This window comes from Salmo salar, chromosome 11 (assembly GCF_965601325.2).
Source record: "Salmo salar chromosome 11, fSalSal1, whole genome shotgun sequence".
NCBI classification, from domain to species: domain Eukaryota; kingdom Metazoa; phylum Chordata; class Actinopteri; order Salmoniformes; family Salmonidae; genus Salmo; species Salmo salar.
The window spans coordinates 36,061,296-36,078,261 of record NC_138301.1 but is presented as its reverse complement, the minus strand read 5'-3'; the positions used below and the strand labels follow the sequence as shown (position 1 = coordinate 36,078,261).

The 16,966-nt window shown below is 41.3% G+C and overlaps 1 protein-coding gene across 3 annotated transcripts in view; it reads right to left on the bottom strand.

The window, feature by feature from the left end:
- LOC106590834 (proprotein convertase subtilisin/kexin type 6) overlaps positions 1-7,881 on the bottom strand; it is an 85,747-nt gene extending 77,866 nt beyond the window's left edge. The window contains exons 1-3 of one of the 3 annotated variants that reach the window (XM_045689431.2): positions 7,380-7,881; positions 5,018-5,122; positions 725-850 (exon numbers count right to left, since the gene is read on the bottom strand). In XM_045689431.2, coding sequence (XP_045545387.2) covers positions 725-850; positions 5,018-5,122; positions 7,380-7,616 — 468 coding nt within the window. In that variant the 5' untranslated portion in view covers positions 7,617-7,881. The remainder of the gene's footprint in view (positions 1-724; positions 851-5,017; positions 5,123-7,379) is intronic. The other 2 variants (XM_045689435.2, XM_082957899.1) reach the window with 2 other exon arrangements.
- Positions 7,882-16,966: the final 9,085 nt, after the last annotated feature.

Genomic DNA, 16,966 nt, shown 5'->3' with positions numbered 1-16,966 from the left:
TAAACACTCGCACCAACAGACTCTGGCATGAGATATAGGATAAAGAGATATACAACGTAAGCTCTGTGGGAGAGAAACCATTATAGGCCATCTGTCTGTTTAAAAATGTCTTCTCCCACAGAATGCCAAAGCGGAGGCCCATCCCCAGCATAGACAACAGTTACATTCCTGCCATGTAGTGCATTCAGGTAGTGAATCATTTTACCCACATCCATCGCCTCTATAGCATCTAATCTATCCTAACCCCAGATTTACCCTGAGCCCTGAGAAGTTTGGACACTTCTCCCGAGTAGACAACAGAGCTGCAGGCTCTGGACAATTTCACACTTGAGTTCCTACCCAAAGCTCTTATCGTCAACCTGGTTTAATTACTAAAAGACGACCGGACCGTAGCCGCAGAGATGCATTAGCTTAAGGCAGTTTGTATTAGACTCGTGTGGTGACAAAACATGTTCAGGGAATAGTGGTGCACCTTAAACAGGGGGATCGATGGTGTCAAGGGGAAGTGAGGGCACTCGTTGGGGCCCGTCCAAAATGGCACTCCATTCCCTAGATACTGCACTACTTTTGACCAGGGACGATTAAAGGTTTCCATTGCGTTCCCTAATGAATATGACCCTGATTTTCATTTCAGCTAATTATTTATTCCTTGATTCAATTATTTCAAGTACTACTACATATATGACTCCAGTGAGGATAGATGGTAGATATGTAGTGTACTTACAATATACCACATGTTGGACCATTTGGGGTCGTTGAAGTGGATGAAGTTGGGGTCAGGGCTTCGGGTGTCGCTTTTGATGTATCTCTTTACTCTCTGCTTCACTAGCTGCTGTTGAACCCAGTCAACCTAGAAAGACATCACACACACACACACGAGTGCACACACGCACACGCACACACACACAGTAGAGAGACCACAGGGACATTGTGGCTTGCTTAAGCGACTCCCAAGGATGGATATGGGAATGGAAATCGCTGATGAAGTTTTACACACATTAACAAACAAACACATGTTTGTCGATTTGCAAATTGGAATGAATGACTATGTATCTGTCCCAAATGGCACCCTGTTCACTATGTAGTGCACTACTTTTAACCAAGGCACATAGGGCTCTTGTCAAAAGTATTACACAACATAGGGAACAGGGGGCATTTGGGAGCCATCCTATCTATTCTTAATCCATGTGATAAACACATTCAAATGCAAATTCACAAAGCACCTTGCATACGTACACACTGCGTTTACGTGCAGTGCAGTCCCAATTCAAAGACGTGTTTTAATTGCATGTGGTGTCTGCATGATCCGATTCAGTGCATGCCTTCATAGCAGTCTCAAACCATTGCATATTAGGTGTTAATTGTACACAATGGGCCCGTTTCCCAGACACAGATTAAGCCTGGCCATAGACTTAAAAGTATGCTGAATGGAGAATATCAATTGAAATACCGTTAAAGTCCAGGACTAGGTTTACTCTGTGTCCGAGAAACCTGTCCTATCTTATTAACTACTGTATATAGCCTACTGTAGTAGGTCTGACCAGTGGTTGTGGTGAGAGGCCCAGAAACCATATAGATGCCGTGTTTAGAGTTCTCTTCTTGATAAATTATGTTGTGACAGTGGTTGGTGGTTGGTGGTGAAATCATACAGGCTGGGGGGGCAGCAAATCAGAGGCCTGACAGAGGTAAAATTGGTTTCTAGGCATCAGCCCCAACCTTTCATTTAAACACACAGGGCTTAGAGCGTGATATGATCAGGATGAGCTCTGTCGAGGAGCTCCAGACTTTGGGCTTTGGCTTTTATTACTCTTGAGATCCTGCCTGTCTGAGTGAGATAATCTCAGGGAGAAGGCCAGAGGAGAGGCTCCCCAAACAGCTGTACTTTTATTCTTAAAGCTGCCTGTAGGCTAGAAGTGGAGGGTGGAAGGAGGCCTCTAGTAATACCTGATGGGCCTGATGTGATACGGGTGATGGGTACATGTATCTATGTATCTATCCAAGTGTATCTGTCTTGAGGTTCTGATAGGATTTTGATTGGATTGCCTTCTCTTGTTCCCTGATAGTGTGTGTGTGCGTGTGCGTGTGCGTGTGTGTGTGTGTGTGTGTGTGTGTGTGTGTGTGTGTGTGTGTGTGTGTGTGTCTGTGTGTGTGTGTGTGTGTGTGTCTGTGTCTGTGTGTGTGTGTGTGTGTGTGTGTGTGTGTGTGTGTGTGTGTGTGTGTGTGTGTGTGTGTGTTTGTGTCTCTGCTTATGTTTCATCCAGACAGAATAAATGAAGAGATCTGGGCATGCAGAGAGGGAGACACTTGAGTGGATAAATGGTCTGTCAACTATCACTATGTTAGGTATGTTAAAGACCCAACTCTGTGTGCGGGCTGCGTCTGTAAAACAGCTGGGCTGAAGTGGTCCGAAGAACAGAGGTACAACACTTTCTGGCGACAAATGGGATTTTAACCCCTAAACATTACCGTATCCGTAACACGAGTTCAACCCTTGATCCTAATCTTAGAAGATGGAATCTGCATTATGGGAAACAGCGCCTCTGAGCACTTTTGTTATTAGTTCTGTTTTGTGGACTAAACAGAGGTGAGGTGTGTTGATCAGAGTGGTCAACACTAAAAACACCAATACATATTGTGCTGTTCTACTGCCCCTGAATGATGGTACTTCTTTGTTGTTGTAACACGCGAAACCGATGTGGCACTTTCACCATTAAGGATTCCAACTTTAAAGGGAAATTCCACTTCAAATATGAAGTTTTGCTCTTTACCGTTAAATATTTCATCTGTCTGCCACATTTCTAACCCAGAGACATTAGTCAAAATCTGTAGCAGAGCAGATGATGTCACAGGCTTGCATTCCCCAGTAGGCTCCTGCTACAGAAGCAAATATCAACAGCTGTGTCAGTGAATCAACTACAGCCAAGCTAAGTGGAAAATCATGTACATTTGAATTTCGAGGGAACTATCCCTAAGCTCATGTACTTGCTCATCTTTTGTGACTAACATTATACTGTTGTGACTATGTATTTGCCAGTGGATGCTGGTGGGAGTAGCTATAGGAGGACAACCTCATTGTAATGGCAGGAACAGAATCAAACACATGGTTTCCATATTTAAATTTTAGTCATTTAGCAGACACTCTTATCCAGAGCGACTTTTTAGTAGTCATTGCATACATTTCATCCTTTTTTTTCCCCCGTACTGGTCCCTCATGGGAATCGAACCCACAACCCTGGCGTTGCAAACACCATGCTCTACCAACAGAGCCACACGGGACTACGTATGTTTGATGTGTGTGATACCGTTGCATTGATTCCTCCTATAGCTCCTCCCACCAGCCTCCTCTGGTACTTGCTCATCTGTTGCTCCCTGGTTGCTGTTGGTGATAACAGACCCTGGCCGTGACCCCGCTCTCCGAAGGTGTCTCAGGGGGAGTTAGGATATGCAAAAAACACATTTACAATTCACACATGCATATTAATAGACTTGTACATGTGTGAAATAGGAGAAATATAAGAAACCACCAAAGTATTATTCCTACCATTCATCCTTTCTAGCATTCACCTTAGAAGTGAATCATAACTGTTCACTTAGTAATGTATTGATGTCAAAGGGAGACTATGGGCTCTATTTTAACAAACCTAACACAATGGTAAATCTAAGAGCAAGTGGTGGCGTTATAGGTTCAGACGTGTGTCCGAAATATTTTGGCAATTTTCACTATTACAATTATCCGTGGACTTGCTGGCTTTGGCGGGAAAGGGCTGGGTTTTGATGAATAAACAAGTTGTGGGTGTGTCAAGGCTTGGCCCCTCACTGGCCAATCAGAATGTGCTCCATGGCTAAACGTGTGGTTGCTTCAAGTTGTGTATTTAAGGTATTTTATGTATTGCCTTGGAATCAACTCCAATGCCAATGTTAGTCCGTTATAGTTTGTTAAATGGCTTACAGATGCGAAATAACAACATGTACACCTATCTATTCCATCTTTGCTAAATAGGTTAACTTGAACCCATTTGCAGTCCACATTGTTCTAAGTAATTGCATGGCTTCAATAGAATTCACACTGATATAGGGACTAGGTCTACAGTAGATTGCATTATGGCTGAGCATGGACATGCAAAACATTGTCAATAAGCAAGATTAAATTCATTATTGATAAGGCCTAAAAAGAGAATGAAACAACAAAACAACCTGTTTTAAATAGGCTATGTCACACTTACAGGCACCATCATTTCTTCCCTTGGACATATAATATTAAAACAACGCAGACTATGGAGGGTTTTATACACATCCAAAACGTGACCTGCATGCTAAAATAATGTGGGCCTGCCTACATTGCACAGATAAAAAGGGAATGTCAGCTCACTGTTTAACTCCTCTCAAACTTTACATTTTAATAAAGCTTTGGTGATTAAGATTTATTTCCAAGCGGTCTCAGGAGCCAAACCTTTTATCGACAGTCTTGACTACTTTGCGATTGATTTGGGCAGAAAAAAAGCCTTAATTGAGAGGAGGCTATGCTTGGTTTTTAAGCAAATAAAACGAAATGGGAAAAAACACACATTTTTTATGTTTCTAAATAGGAAGTATTCAGACTCCAAAAGCTCATCAGGCTACTCTTGTTCCATGTTCATATGGGCAGTGTGCGTCACGGCTGGATAGGCTGTGTTTCTGCTGTCAAAATTCATGTCATAACCAAACCAGCTTTTGGTTGGTCTTAAATATCCCTACCAGAACTGCCTGAAATTAGCACTTTGGATCATGTTTCTAAGGACACGCCTCAAATATTTCCAGCCCCTCCCATCTGAGCGCAAGTGTGCTGATGTTTGACAGGTAAATTACCGAACCTGGTGTTAGGGCTGGAAAATGCAAATGCACCAGTTTTCACATGACGAAATTGCAAACTAAAATGCGTTTGACACTAGCGCTGCCTTAATGCCAGACGAAAATAGACCACTATGTGAAAATTCTAGGTTAGGATTCACCCTGAGTAACTACCAAGCAGACGTCTCACCTTCGGGTCCATCTGGATGAAGGAGTGAGCGCCCCTAGTGGAGAAAGCTGCTCTGCGCACCACTCTGCTGTGGTGGAAATGGTAATGGTCCTCCAGACTCCCGATCTGGACAGCAACAACATGAAAACAAACAGTAGGTTTGTAGCGAGAAGAAGAAGAAGAAGAAAAAGAAGAAAATACACTGCAAATACACGGCAATCTTTACAGTATACATAAAAATGATCGTTGTGGGCAGCAGACAGGGTAATGCCAGATTAAATCTGCATTCTACAGTAAAGTGAGATACTGAGCATGCAGTGAAGTGATCAAGAACACATATAATTGTATTGTATGTTACTGTCTGTACATCAATGCAAATCGATATACAGTACATGATATTGGTTAACTTGGAATATGGTGCCTAAAACCAAACAACCTACATTGTTTTGAGAAAGAACATGTTTGCACCGGTATCCAACAATGTGAAGTGTGTGAACACATACAGATGTAGGATCTTAATGTTAGCCAGTTTGCTACAGCAGGAAAATAATCATGCAGCAACAGGACATGTTAATTATTATGTGGATTATAATTCATGGACATTTTTGTAGAGGGTTGATACAAATTTTGTAAGGGAAAATCGAGTCTGAATTTTCAAAGTGGAAATTACAAACTTCAGAAGCCTTTTTTAAACCTCAAATAAACAATTTTTTTCTCCTACAACATGGTGATTAAATTAAGATCCTACATTTGTACAGGGGGACTTTTTCTGCAAATGTTGCTTACTCAGAGGAAAATAACAATTTCAAATTCAAAGCAGGTGAAGTAATAAATAGGAAAAAATAACTTTGCACCAAAAATGCGGGCAGGATTCCCAGAGCACTTGTGCACTTCTGGCACTGAGCCGCGTTATTATCTGAACCAGGACTTCTTCAACACTCTCTCTCTCGCTCTCTCTCAACCTTTCGCTACCTCCCTTCACCTCTTTCCCTCTGTCTTGTTCTCACTCATTTGTCCTTTCACCCTCTTTCTCTCTCTGTCTCTTGCTCTATATGTCTCCCCCACTCATTTCAACTCTCTCTTTCCCTCTTTCACTCACTCTGTCGTTCTCACTCCATTTCTCCCCTCTTTCTCACCCTCTGCCTTTCCCTCTCCATCTCCATCCAAGGCTGTCAGTTTTTAGGAATTTAGAATGATTGCTTAGATATCAAGTGTACACAGACGCTGCAGATATAAAATGTCACAACATAAAAGGTTAAAGGTCCATTGAATAAACTTTAATTTCAGATATCACACTTCTCTGAGTCATGCAAACACAGTCTCCATCCTTATACCCTGAATAAATGTATCATACTGTTAGGCTACAGTAGTTATGTGGGCTACGTCCTTACTCCTAAATGACTTTTTATCCTCAGATTCATGTCAATAATCTATAGAATATCTACTGCTTTCTTTTTATTGTAAGACAGCCAGCTCCCCCATCCACAAGCATGTCATCTTCACAGTCTGCATGAATTCTCCAAGAGTATCTATCACCTGTCAATAAATTAAAATGAAGATCCGTTAGGAAGTTTAGTAGGGGGTGAATCCCAATGGGAGACAGACTAAAATGTCAACACCACATGATAATTTATTGCAGTTTATAGCATGTGGTCAACTTCAACAAAAAGGCTGCAACAGAAGCCATGCTGTGGTGCACTCCTCTTCCAAATCATCTGGATAATCAATGCATTACCCCCTGGGGAGGATTGTAAAGGCTATTATGGCTAGAACAAGAGCAGAACAAATCCACTATTAGAATGAAGTAAACCCATTCCAGTCATATATAACATCCTTAAAGTGAAAACATCAATGGTGTACCAAGTTGGATTGTAGTCCTTTTCGAATTTGGGAAATGAAAATGACCCAATATTACGGAATTTGGGCACTTTCTTTTTTGGCACAGTGCCATTTCCAGTGTTGATCATCGTCCACAAGCCTACTGTAGTCTACAACACATTGTATAATTACAGCGTCATGTTTAATCTCGTTGTATGTGGACAGTGCAACGTAACCATTGCCCATAAGTCAACGGCCTGAAAAGAATGTACTTCAGTGGCGCTGGTGCGTTTGTTGCCAACAGAAAATCGCTCTGGAACTCGCAAAGCTGTACATTTGGCGCAGGGGTTCAGGTGCTTGCCAGACACGGATAATAATCGCACACGTCACTTTTCTTTGATTCCTCTATGAATGTCTCTGCATTAAGATCGACAAAAAGCCAGCCTACTGTATCGAAGTTCAGCAGCTGAACTCGACAAAACATTAGACTATTGATCCGCAAAGCAGAAAGAGGGAATCATAACAGGTCAGGCTGCACAAAATAAAAACACGGTAATGGTCTTACCTGTCCATAATTATTATAACCATATTTAGCAGCAAGTTTATCCGCTTCTTCTTGTCCCCCTGCAATACGCACTGCCCAGTGATTTGTATAAACGTTCCGAGGGGCCAGCGACTGACATATTTCTAAAGTTGAAAATATGAAAATAAAAAATAAACACATTTTGGTGTCCGAAACTTGTCCTACAACATCAGCTCTAGAATAAGGGATAAAACACATATCTACAAATATAACACGCATGGACGCTCAAATTAGTCAATCGTCAATCCAACTCCATCAGAAAAGGCATGCTGTTTGTCATAAATCCATCATGTCCGAGTGAAATTTACAGCCGGGTTGACTGATATTTCATTCCGTAAAAAGTTGAAAATATGAACCTCAGGCGCCAACCCTTATCCCGCGCTAGCGCTCCTCTACATGTACGCACAGCCACCAATAGCGAATGCCATTCATGCGTAGCCTATAGCAGCGGAACACACTAGTAAAGAGCCCGTCTGTGCGAACATCAAAGCCTCACTCATAGGGGATCGGTAGTAGCCCACGCCTCTCCAACCTGCGCTAAAATAGGAGCACGTCGCTCGGGAAGAGTCAATGCGCTACTGAACAATGGCTTTGAATGAAAAATAGCTCATAAAACAATTATTGCAGCTAGATTTTGGGGGGGATATTTACAATGCTGATATGAGAATAGTCATTATTAACATCTTTACCAAGGCCATGTGTTCTCACTCTGGAGTTATCATAGAAGACCAGAACATTTCCATTCCCAAACCTCTGAGGGTGAATCCTCACTGCGTCCCAAATGGCACCCTATTCTCTACATAGGGCTCTACTTTGACCAAATATACATGCACTATATTGGGAATAGTGCATGTATAGTTCCCTGTTTGCTGGGGGGGGGGGGGGGGGGTACTTTACTAACTATGTAGCAATAAAAAATGTCACTATGTACGCTAAATGTATCGTGAGACCCCATTGCACAGGTACTGTAGATCTATTAGAGATAAATCCTCCAAGAGGCCAGAGCTTCAGCAACAGGGACTTCTCCGGGGCTAAACCCAACCTCTGGAACTCCCTCCCTCCAGCCATCTGTGAGTCTATCACCATTTTTCAGTCCCCACTTCACCATGCCCCCCCCCCCCCAACCCCCCTAAGATGATGCTGTTGATTATTGTTTAAAACTTTAACAGTGATGGACCAGGTGTGCTTGTCATAACAGGCCTGTCAACATCACATGTTCACTTTTTTATGTGACATTCAGACTTTTTAAGTGTTTTGATTGTTCCTCACTGTGCCTGTATGTAACAGTGTAGGTTCCGTCCCTCTCTTCGCCCCAACCCGGGCTCAAACCAGGGACCCTTGCACACACCAACAACTGACACCCACCGAAGCATCGTTACCCATCGCGCCACAAAAGCCGCGGCCCTTGCAACGCAAGGGGAAACCCTACTTCAAGTCTCAGAGCGGGTGACGTCACTGATTGAAACGCTATTAGCGCGCACCACCGCTAACTAACTAGCCATTTCACATCGGTTACATGTAGACCACAAACATCGCATGTGGAAGCATAGATGATCCCTCCCACTTATGAAGAGGAAGTTGAGGTATTGTCACATGCTTCACCATTACTCTTTTACAGTGTGTACAGAATATTAGACATACAGTAAAGAACTGTTGCTGTGGTCATTTCCAGTTTTGATTCACAACAGGAAAATTCAGCATTGGGTTCTGTTTTATTGGGTGTTTATAAACTGATTCCGTTTATAAGCTGATGGTGATTGTTCTGGTGGGTGAAACTGGAGCAGGGAAGAGGGCAACTGGAAACACCATCCTGGGGAGAGAGGCATTTCAAGTGTATTTCTCTACAGTCTGTGACCACAGTCTGTGACCACAGTGTCAGAAACATAGTGGAGAAGCGGATGAGAAGGAGGTTCATGTGACCGACACCGTGGGGCTCTGATACACCTCAGTCATTAAAGGAAATGAAAAGTGACATAGGAAATTGGATCAAATTGTCAGTCCCAGAACCCCATGCGTTTCTTCTGGTGATTGGCGTTGGGAAACACACAGCGGCGATGCTGGATGCAGTGAAGTGGATCCAGAAGAACTTTGGAAAAGAGGCCTCACACTACACTATAGTAATATTCACTAGAGCGGATCAGCTGGAAGGAAAACCAGTGGAGGTGTTTCTTTAAGGGGGCAAGGAGCCTCTGACTCTCCTTTAGGTGGTGATGATAGAGCTCATGTCATTAATAATAAAGCCAGAGATGGCCAGACTCAGGTGACAGAGCTGCTAAGGAAGATAGAGGAGAAGAATGGATGACAGCACAACACCAATAAGTCGGGTCTATTTTGTGTGATTTGTATTTTTTTTGTACATAATGTTTCCACGATCAATTCCTATGACTCATTGTGTATTTGTTATTATTACTTTGCTATTATTTATATCTCTCTGCATTGTTGGGAAGGGAACGTAAGGAAGCATTTCACTGTTAATCTACACCTGTTGTTTACAAGGCATGTACATTTTACCGATCTCTTATCCAGAGCAACTAAGTTTAAGTTTTTATTTATTTATTTAACCAGGTAGGCTAGTTGAGAACAAGTTCTCATTTCCAACTGCGACCTGGCCAAGATAAAGCAAAGCAGTGTGACACAGACAACAACACAAGAGCACATTGATAGATTTTCACCTAGTTAGTTCAGGATTCAAACCAGCAACCTTTCAGTTACTGGCCCAATGTGCTTAACCACTAGGCGACCTGATGAATACAATCTAATTTGATGTACCAGGAGGCTCAAAGAAAGACCCGAGAGGATGAGATTAAAGAAAGTGGCTGTAAAAATGTCTGTAGTCGCTGCAGTGGGAGCAGGCACGAGTGGCTTGTGCCTTGGCACCTGCAGAAATACTAGCAGGAGGACATGTCACAGCAGGAGTAGTGGGAGGAGCTGGTATCCTAATGGCTAGTTATAGCCATACGTAAGAACTTTTTCAAAAGAACTGGGTGTGGAATGCAGAAAGCTGAAACTCCAGTAAAAGTTTACATCCGCAATGAAATGTTATATCTCCAACAGCAGGAGCCCAAAAGGCAACTTCTTGAAATCCACTTAGAGGGGGGGACCAATAGCCAGAAAGATGCTGTGAGAAAAGTGGAGGATGTCCTGGCAACCGGGGGGCTGCTGGTTTAAGATACTATTCACTGCCATTGTGCCCTTGAGCAAGACACTTCACACCCAAAACCGCTCTAGGGGTGCTATACTCGGCTGACCCTGTTTCTCTCAACGTGTGTCCTCAGCAGAAGACAAAGGCAACAAGTCAAACAAATGGACAATATTCTATTCTATTCTATTGACTTTGTGTTTATTTAAGTTAACATGTTATTTTCTACATTGTAATAACAAATGTAAATTGTTTTACGAAAAAAGTGAATTCACAGCAAACATTACCAAATCTATTTTTTCACATTTGAAGCGCGTATCATTTCATGTCATGCAATCACCTTGTTCTATGAGTATGTCCATAGATTACAGACAAATACAGAGACAGATGCCTCCAGTCACTTTCCTCTCTCACACCTGATGTCACAGACTTTATAAAATATCAAGAGAATAAAAAGTGTTTCCCTGTTTTTGTCAGAGTGAAAGCTGTAGCAATAGATTCACTTTCTGCGAATGTTTACAAAACCCTCCAGGAACTACGGACAATATACCTTCAACAATCATAAAGAATCATGACTTTTATGAAGGACCAGTGGTCTCGCTTCCCAAGCTTCATGATATGGCTTTATTTGAGTCAATGTTCCTAACACAAACACAAGTGGTTTATAGGCTTCGGAAAGTAACGGGTCACAACATAATGGTCTTTATCTATTTTGTTCATAATCCAAGAACATTATAGCAGCAAAACACTGAATAACCATGGAGATTTACAAGGGGAAAAATCCTAACATACTTGTGGATAAAGAGTTGAACACTGAAAAGGGGAATACAACATTGTATTGCTAGGTGTGACATGTAACAGACTAAACATCATGCTGCAATGGTTTAACTTGTAGTATTATCCTCAGTGAAGGGTTCTGTAGGTATAAGGCTGGTGTGATCTAGGTTGTTCTCACTGCTGTACCAATAATGTCTGTGTGTGGGATGGGACTATGATTCTCAGGGGTACAACACTCATATACTAACCTAGTGAGGCGGGAAAGACTGGGTCTAAGTCATTGCTTAGGCCATTGGTTTAGAAATATGGCCATGTCTTTCGACCATGGCCTCTGGTGCATGGCGACAATACCTCAAACACGATGTACTTATCCTGAGAAATGGGTGATATAAACATGCAAGGCACCGACCTGAACGGTTGTAAAAATCCTCTGGGTCAGAAATGGCGACAGAATCTGAAATAAACACGTCTGAAATGCATGTATACAAACATGTCCTTTGACAGTGACAGCAAAATGTTTATTAGCTTGTTTTCATATGTTTTGGATGGGATTTAGTGTCAGCGGTTATATGGGGTCAGCAAGAGTCTGTTACAGTTTTTTACAATCCCTTTGGCACTCATTTCTGAACCTTGTGGTCATTTTTCAAAACTCTAGACACAAAACTCAAAACGGTCATCACTTGTAACACAGGCTATCCAATGTTAAAAATATTGCTTTGCGCATTCATATCTTTAAAGAAACCTTGCACTTGCAGAATCATTGGTTCAAATAACTCATTTATCATGAAATACCATAGGAACATTCATTTAGATCACCCACACACAAGATACCGATAGTTTCACTATGTAGTTGTTCGTTCAATCATTAAATATTGTAGTACAAAATATGTGATACATGTTTCATTATGGTACTACACATAAATACATCACTGTAAAAGGACTAGTAGAGAGAATACTACAGACACAGTGGAATCATTGAACAAAATATGAAATGTATTGATGAAACACAATACAATCACAACATAGGTTTCTTTGAATAAAGCAAAAATAATTAGCTACAAAAAAGAAAAAACTACAGTAAAACATCAACTGCAGTGTTCCTCACCTGGCTTACTGTAAAAAGCAAAACAAAGGATTGATTACTGTACTTCTATATTCTAACATCAAGGCGGTGACCCGATCCTGTAGGTTCATGCTCTACAACATTCGCAGAGTACGACCCTGCCTCACACAGGAAGCGGCGCAGGTCCTAATCCAGGCACTTGTCATCTCCCGTCTGGATTACTGCAACTCGCTGTTGGCTGGGCTCCCTGCCTGTGCCATTAAACCCCTACAACTCATCCAGAATGCCGCAGCCCGTCTGGTGTTCAACCTTCCCAAGTTCTCTCACGTCACCCCGCTCCTCCGCTCTCTCCACTGGCTTCCAGTTGAAGCTCGCATCCGCTACAAGACCATGGTGATTGCCTACGGAGCTGTGAAGGGAACGGCACCTCCGTACCTTCAGGCTCTGATCAGGCCCTACACCCAAACAAGGGCACTGCGTTCATCCACCTCTGGCCTGCTCGCCTCCCTACCTCTGAGGAAGCACAGTTCCCGCTCAGCCCAGTCAAAACTGTTCGCTGCTCTGGCACCCCAATGGTGGAACAAGCTCCCTCACGACGCCAGGACAGCGGAGTCAATCACCACCTTCCGGAGACACCTGAAACCCCACCTCTTTAAGGAATACCTAGGATAGGATAAAGTAATCCTTCTAACCCCCCCCCCCCTTAAAAGATTTAGATGCACTATTGTAAAGTGGTTGTTCCACTGGATATCATAAGGTGAATGCACCAATTTGTAAGTCGCTCTGGATAAGAGCGTCTGCTAAATGACTTAAATGTAATGTAAATGTATATTTCCATCAACCCTGTCTTGTCGATTTGGCCATAGGTTCTCAACCACATCACAATGGATGTTTTCATTAGCCAATCATCTTGGGAAGAATCTTCGGGCATGGCGAAACCAGGCCTGACACTTGTCTGCCGTGATGTCATTGCATGCGTCATTCATGGCCTGGAAAAGGGCGGCTTGTTCGTGAGGGCGCCTATCATATACCTTCCACCTCCATGTGGAGAAAAATTCCTCAATCGGGTTAAGGAAAGGAGAGTATGGGGGTAAGTACAGGGTGGTAAATTGTGGATGGGCCTGAAACCATGCTTGCACCATTTGAGCATGGTGGAACCTGACATTATCCCACACAATGACATAGGTCATGCCATCAGCTCTACAGACCTGATTTAGCTCATCAAAGAAGGTTATATTCAAACAGCGAATCATGTGGCTGCCTGCAGCTCAATATATAGAGTATATAGAGTAGAGAGCTTTAGTTGTTGTTCGACCAAACATTAGAACAGGCAAGATGCGTAATCTAAGCAACTTTGACCCTTGGTAGGATTGTTGATGCCACCCATGGTGATTCCAGCATCTCAGAAACAGCTGCCCTCCTGGGATTTTTATGCACTACAGTCTCTAGACTTTACAGAGAATGGTGCGATAAACAAAACACATTCAGTGAGCAGCCGTTCTGTGGTCAAAAACACCTTGTTAATGAGAGAGGTCAGAGGAGAATGTCCAGACTCATTCAAGCTAACAGAAAGGCCACAAATGCTTAAATAACAGCTGTTTAAAACAGTGGTGTGCAGAAGGGCATCTCTTAATGTACAACACCGTGAATAATTCAGGCTGTGGTGGAGGCAAAAGGGTACACCTACTAGATAGGTGTACCTAATAGAGTGGCCGGTGAGTGTACAGTAATGTCAAATCTGAAAACATGGTCTGGAAAAGTGGCACATGGGACCATAGAAACAGTGTCCGATAAAGAATGATGATGAAATATTACATCCATAGATAATGTAGTCCAGTTGGTTCATGTTCCACGGTAATTGGTGTCAATGGATCTCGTTATTCTGAAACTTTCATGATCTAAACATGGAATATTGTTTGTCAGTTTCCATAAAACTATGCATTAAGAGTAATGCAACAGTTACTCATCATTTTGATCAGTTGTATCATTTGATAGTTAGATGATTGTAATGAAATGAATAGACAGTCATCTCAGATGTAATGTGTGAATTGTATTTTGAAATGGTAATAATTTGATGCTAAGATGTCTCATTTTGAACAGGTGATTTTAGTTCAATGAACAAATGATCTTAGCTTTATGTGTGTTGTATCCAAGCAATTGGAAAAAGTGTCAGTTTTGAAAAATTAGCATTTTGATCATTGGTTGTGAGTTTTGTGTCTAGAGTTTTGAAAAATGACATCAAGGTTCTTAAATTAGTGCCAAAGTGAGTGTAAAAAACTGTAACACTACCACCTTGCTCTCCTCAGTAAAATGATGTGGTTTTAGTGAAATTCAGAAGAAAGTTATTCAATAGTCTAGAGAGTTGCCCGCAGAGTAGATATTGGCAGGAGGAGTATTGGGGTTGTGGTTTCCTCTGGCTTGTGTGTGTGTGTGTGTGTGTGTGTATGTGTGTATCTGCATCCATGTGTGTGTGTGTGTGTGTGTGTGTGTGTGTGTGTGTGTGTGTGTGTGTGTGTGTGTGTGTGTGTGTGTGTGTGTGTGTGTGTGTGTGTGTGTCTGTGTTTGTGTGTGTGTGTCTTTGCCGTTGTCTATGTGTGTCGGCATTTGCGTGCCGTGTTTCTGTGCATGTGAGTAAATCATGTAGCTGAACTTCGTGCAGAGAGACCTCCACACAGCATTTGGCAGCCTCTGCCCTGGCATGAGCCCTGCAGTGTTGGCAGACTGGCGAGGGGAGTGTTTGAAGTTCTCAGGTGACTATGTGTCACTGCTCAATAAATCATCTATTTCTACAAACAGGCTGAAGATTTTTAGGATTCAGGTGAGCCAATATGAACAAACATGGTCTGTAGGCTATGTGATTCAAACAGAATGTCTACAGAATTTATATTATGCTAATCTTCAATAAAAATATACTAGACTCATCTGATGTTTATGATACTTTTGGTCAAATATAATTACACTGATATCAAAATGATCTCAAACCTTTTATCAAAAAATGCAATATCTGTCAGAACAGTTAGATGTTTGATAGGTCACAGCTTTTCAATCTGAGTACTGAGTAAAATATTGCTTAGGCACTTTATTCCCTTCCATAGTTTGTGTTAAACCATAATGCTAGTCATGAAATTATTACAGACTACATAACCTGATTGCAACCATTTATCAACATTATGCCCCCTCTGAATAAACAAATATTTGAACAGTATTAACTGAATGGAGCATAAGGCCTAGTTATAATGCTGAAATAACAGTATTAACTGAATGGAGCATAAGGCCTAGTTATAATAACAGTATTAACTGAATGGAGCATAAGGCCTAGTTATAATAACAGTATTAACTGAATGGAGCATAAGGCCTAGTTATAATAACAGTATTAACTGAATGGAGCATAAGACCTAGTTATAATAACAGTATTAACTGAATGGAGCATAAGGCCTAGTTATAATAACAGTATTAACTGAATGGAGCATAAGGCCTAGTTATAATAACAGTATTTACTGAATGGAGCATAAGGCCTAGTTATAATAACAGTATTAACTGAATGGAGCATAAGGCCTAGTTATAATAACAGTATTTACTGAATGGAGCATAAGGCCTAGTTATAATAACAGTATTTACTGAATGGAGCATAAGGCCTAGTTATAATAACAGTATTAACTGAATGGAGCATAAGACCTAGTTATAATAACAGTATTTACTGAATGGAGCATAAGGCCTAGTTATAATAACAGTATTTACTGAATGGAGCATAAGGCCTAGTTATAATAACAGTATTAACTGAATGGAGCATAAGGCCTAGTTATAATAACAGTATTAACTGAATGGAGCATAAGGCCTAGTTATAATAACAGTATTAACTGAATGGAGCATAAGGCCTAGTTATAATAACAGTATTTACTGAATGGAGCATAAGGCCTAGTTATAATAACAGTATTTACTGAATTGAGCATAAGGCCTAGTTATAATAACAGTATTAACTGAATGGAGCATAAGGCCTAGTTATAATAACAGTATTAACTGAATGGAGCATAAGGCCTAGTTATAATAACAGTATTAACTGAATGGAGCATAAGACCTAGTTATAATAACAGTATTTACTGAATGGAGCATAAGGCCTAGTTATAATAACAGTATTTACTGAATGGAGCATAAGGCCTAGTTATAATAACAGTATTAACTGAATGGAGCATAAGGCCTAGTTATAATAACAGTATTAACTGAATGGAGCATAAGGCCTAGTTATAATAACAGTATTTACTGAATGGAGCATAAGGCCTAGTTATAATAACAGTATTTACTGAATGGAGCATAAGGCCTAGTTATAATAACAGTATTAACTGAATGGAGCATAAGGCCTAGTTATAATAACAGTATTAACTGAATGGAGCATAAGGCCTAGTTATAATAACAGTATTAACTGAATGGAGCATAAGACCTAGTTATAATAACAGTATTTACTGAATGGAGCATAAGGCCTAGTTATAATAACAGTATTTACTGAATGGAGCATAAGGCCTAGTTCTAATAACAGTATTAACTGAATGGAGCATAAGGCCTAGTTATAATAACAGTATTAACTGAATGGAGCAT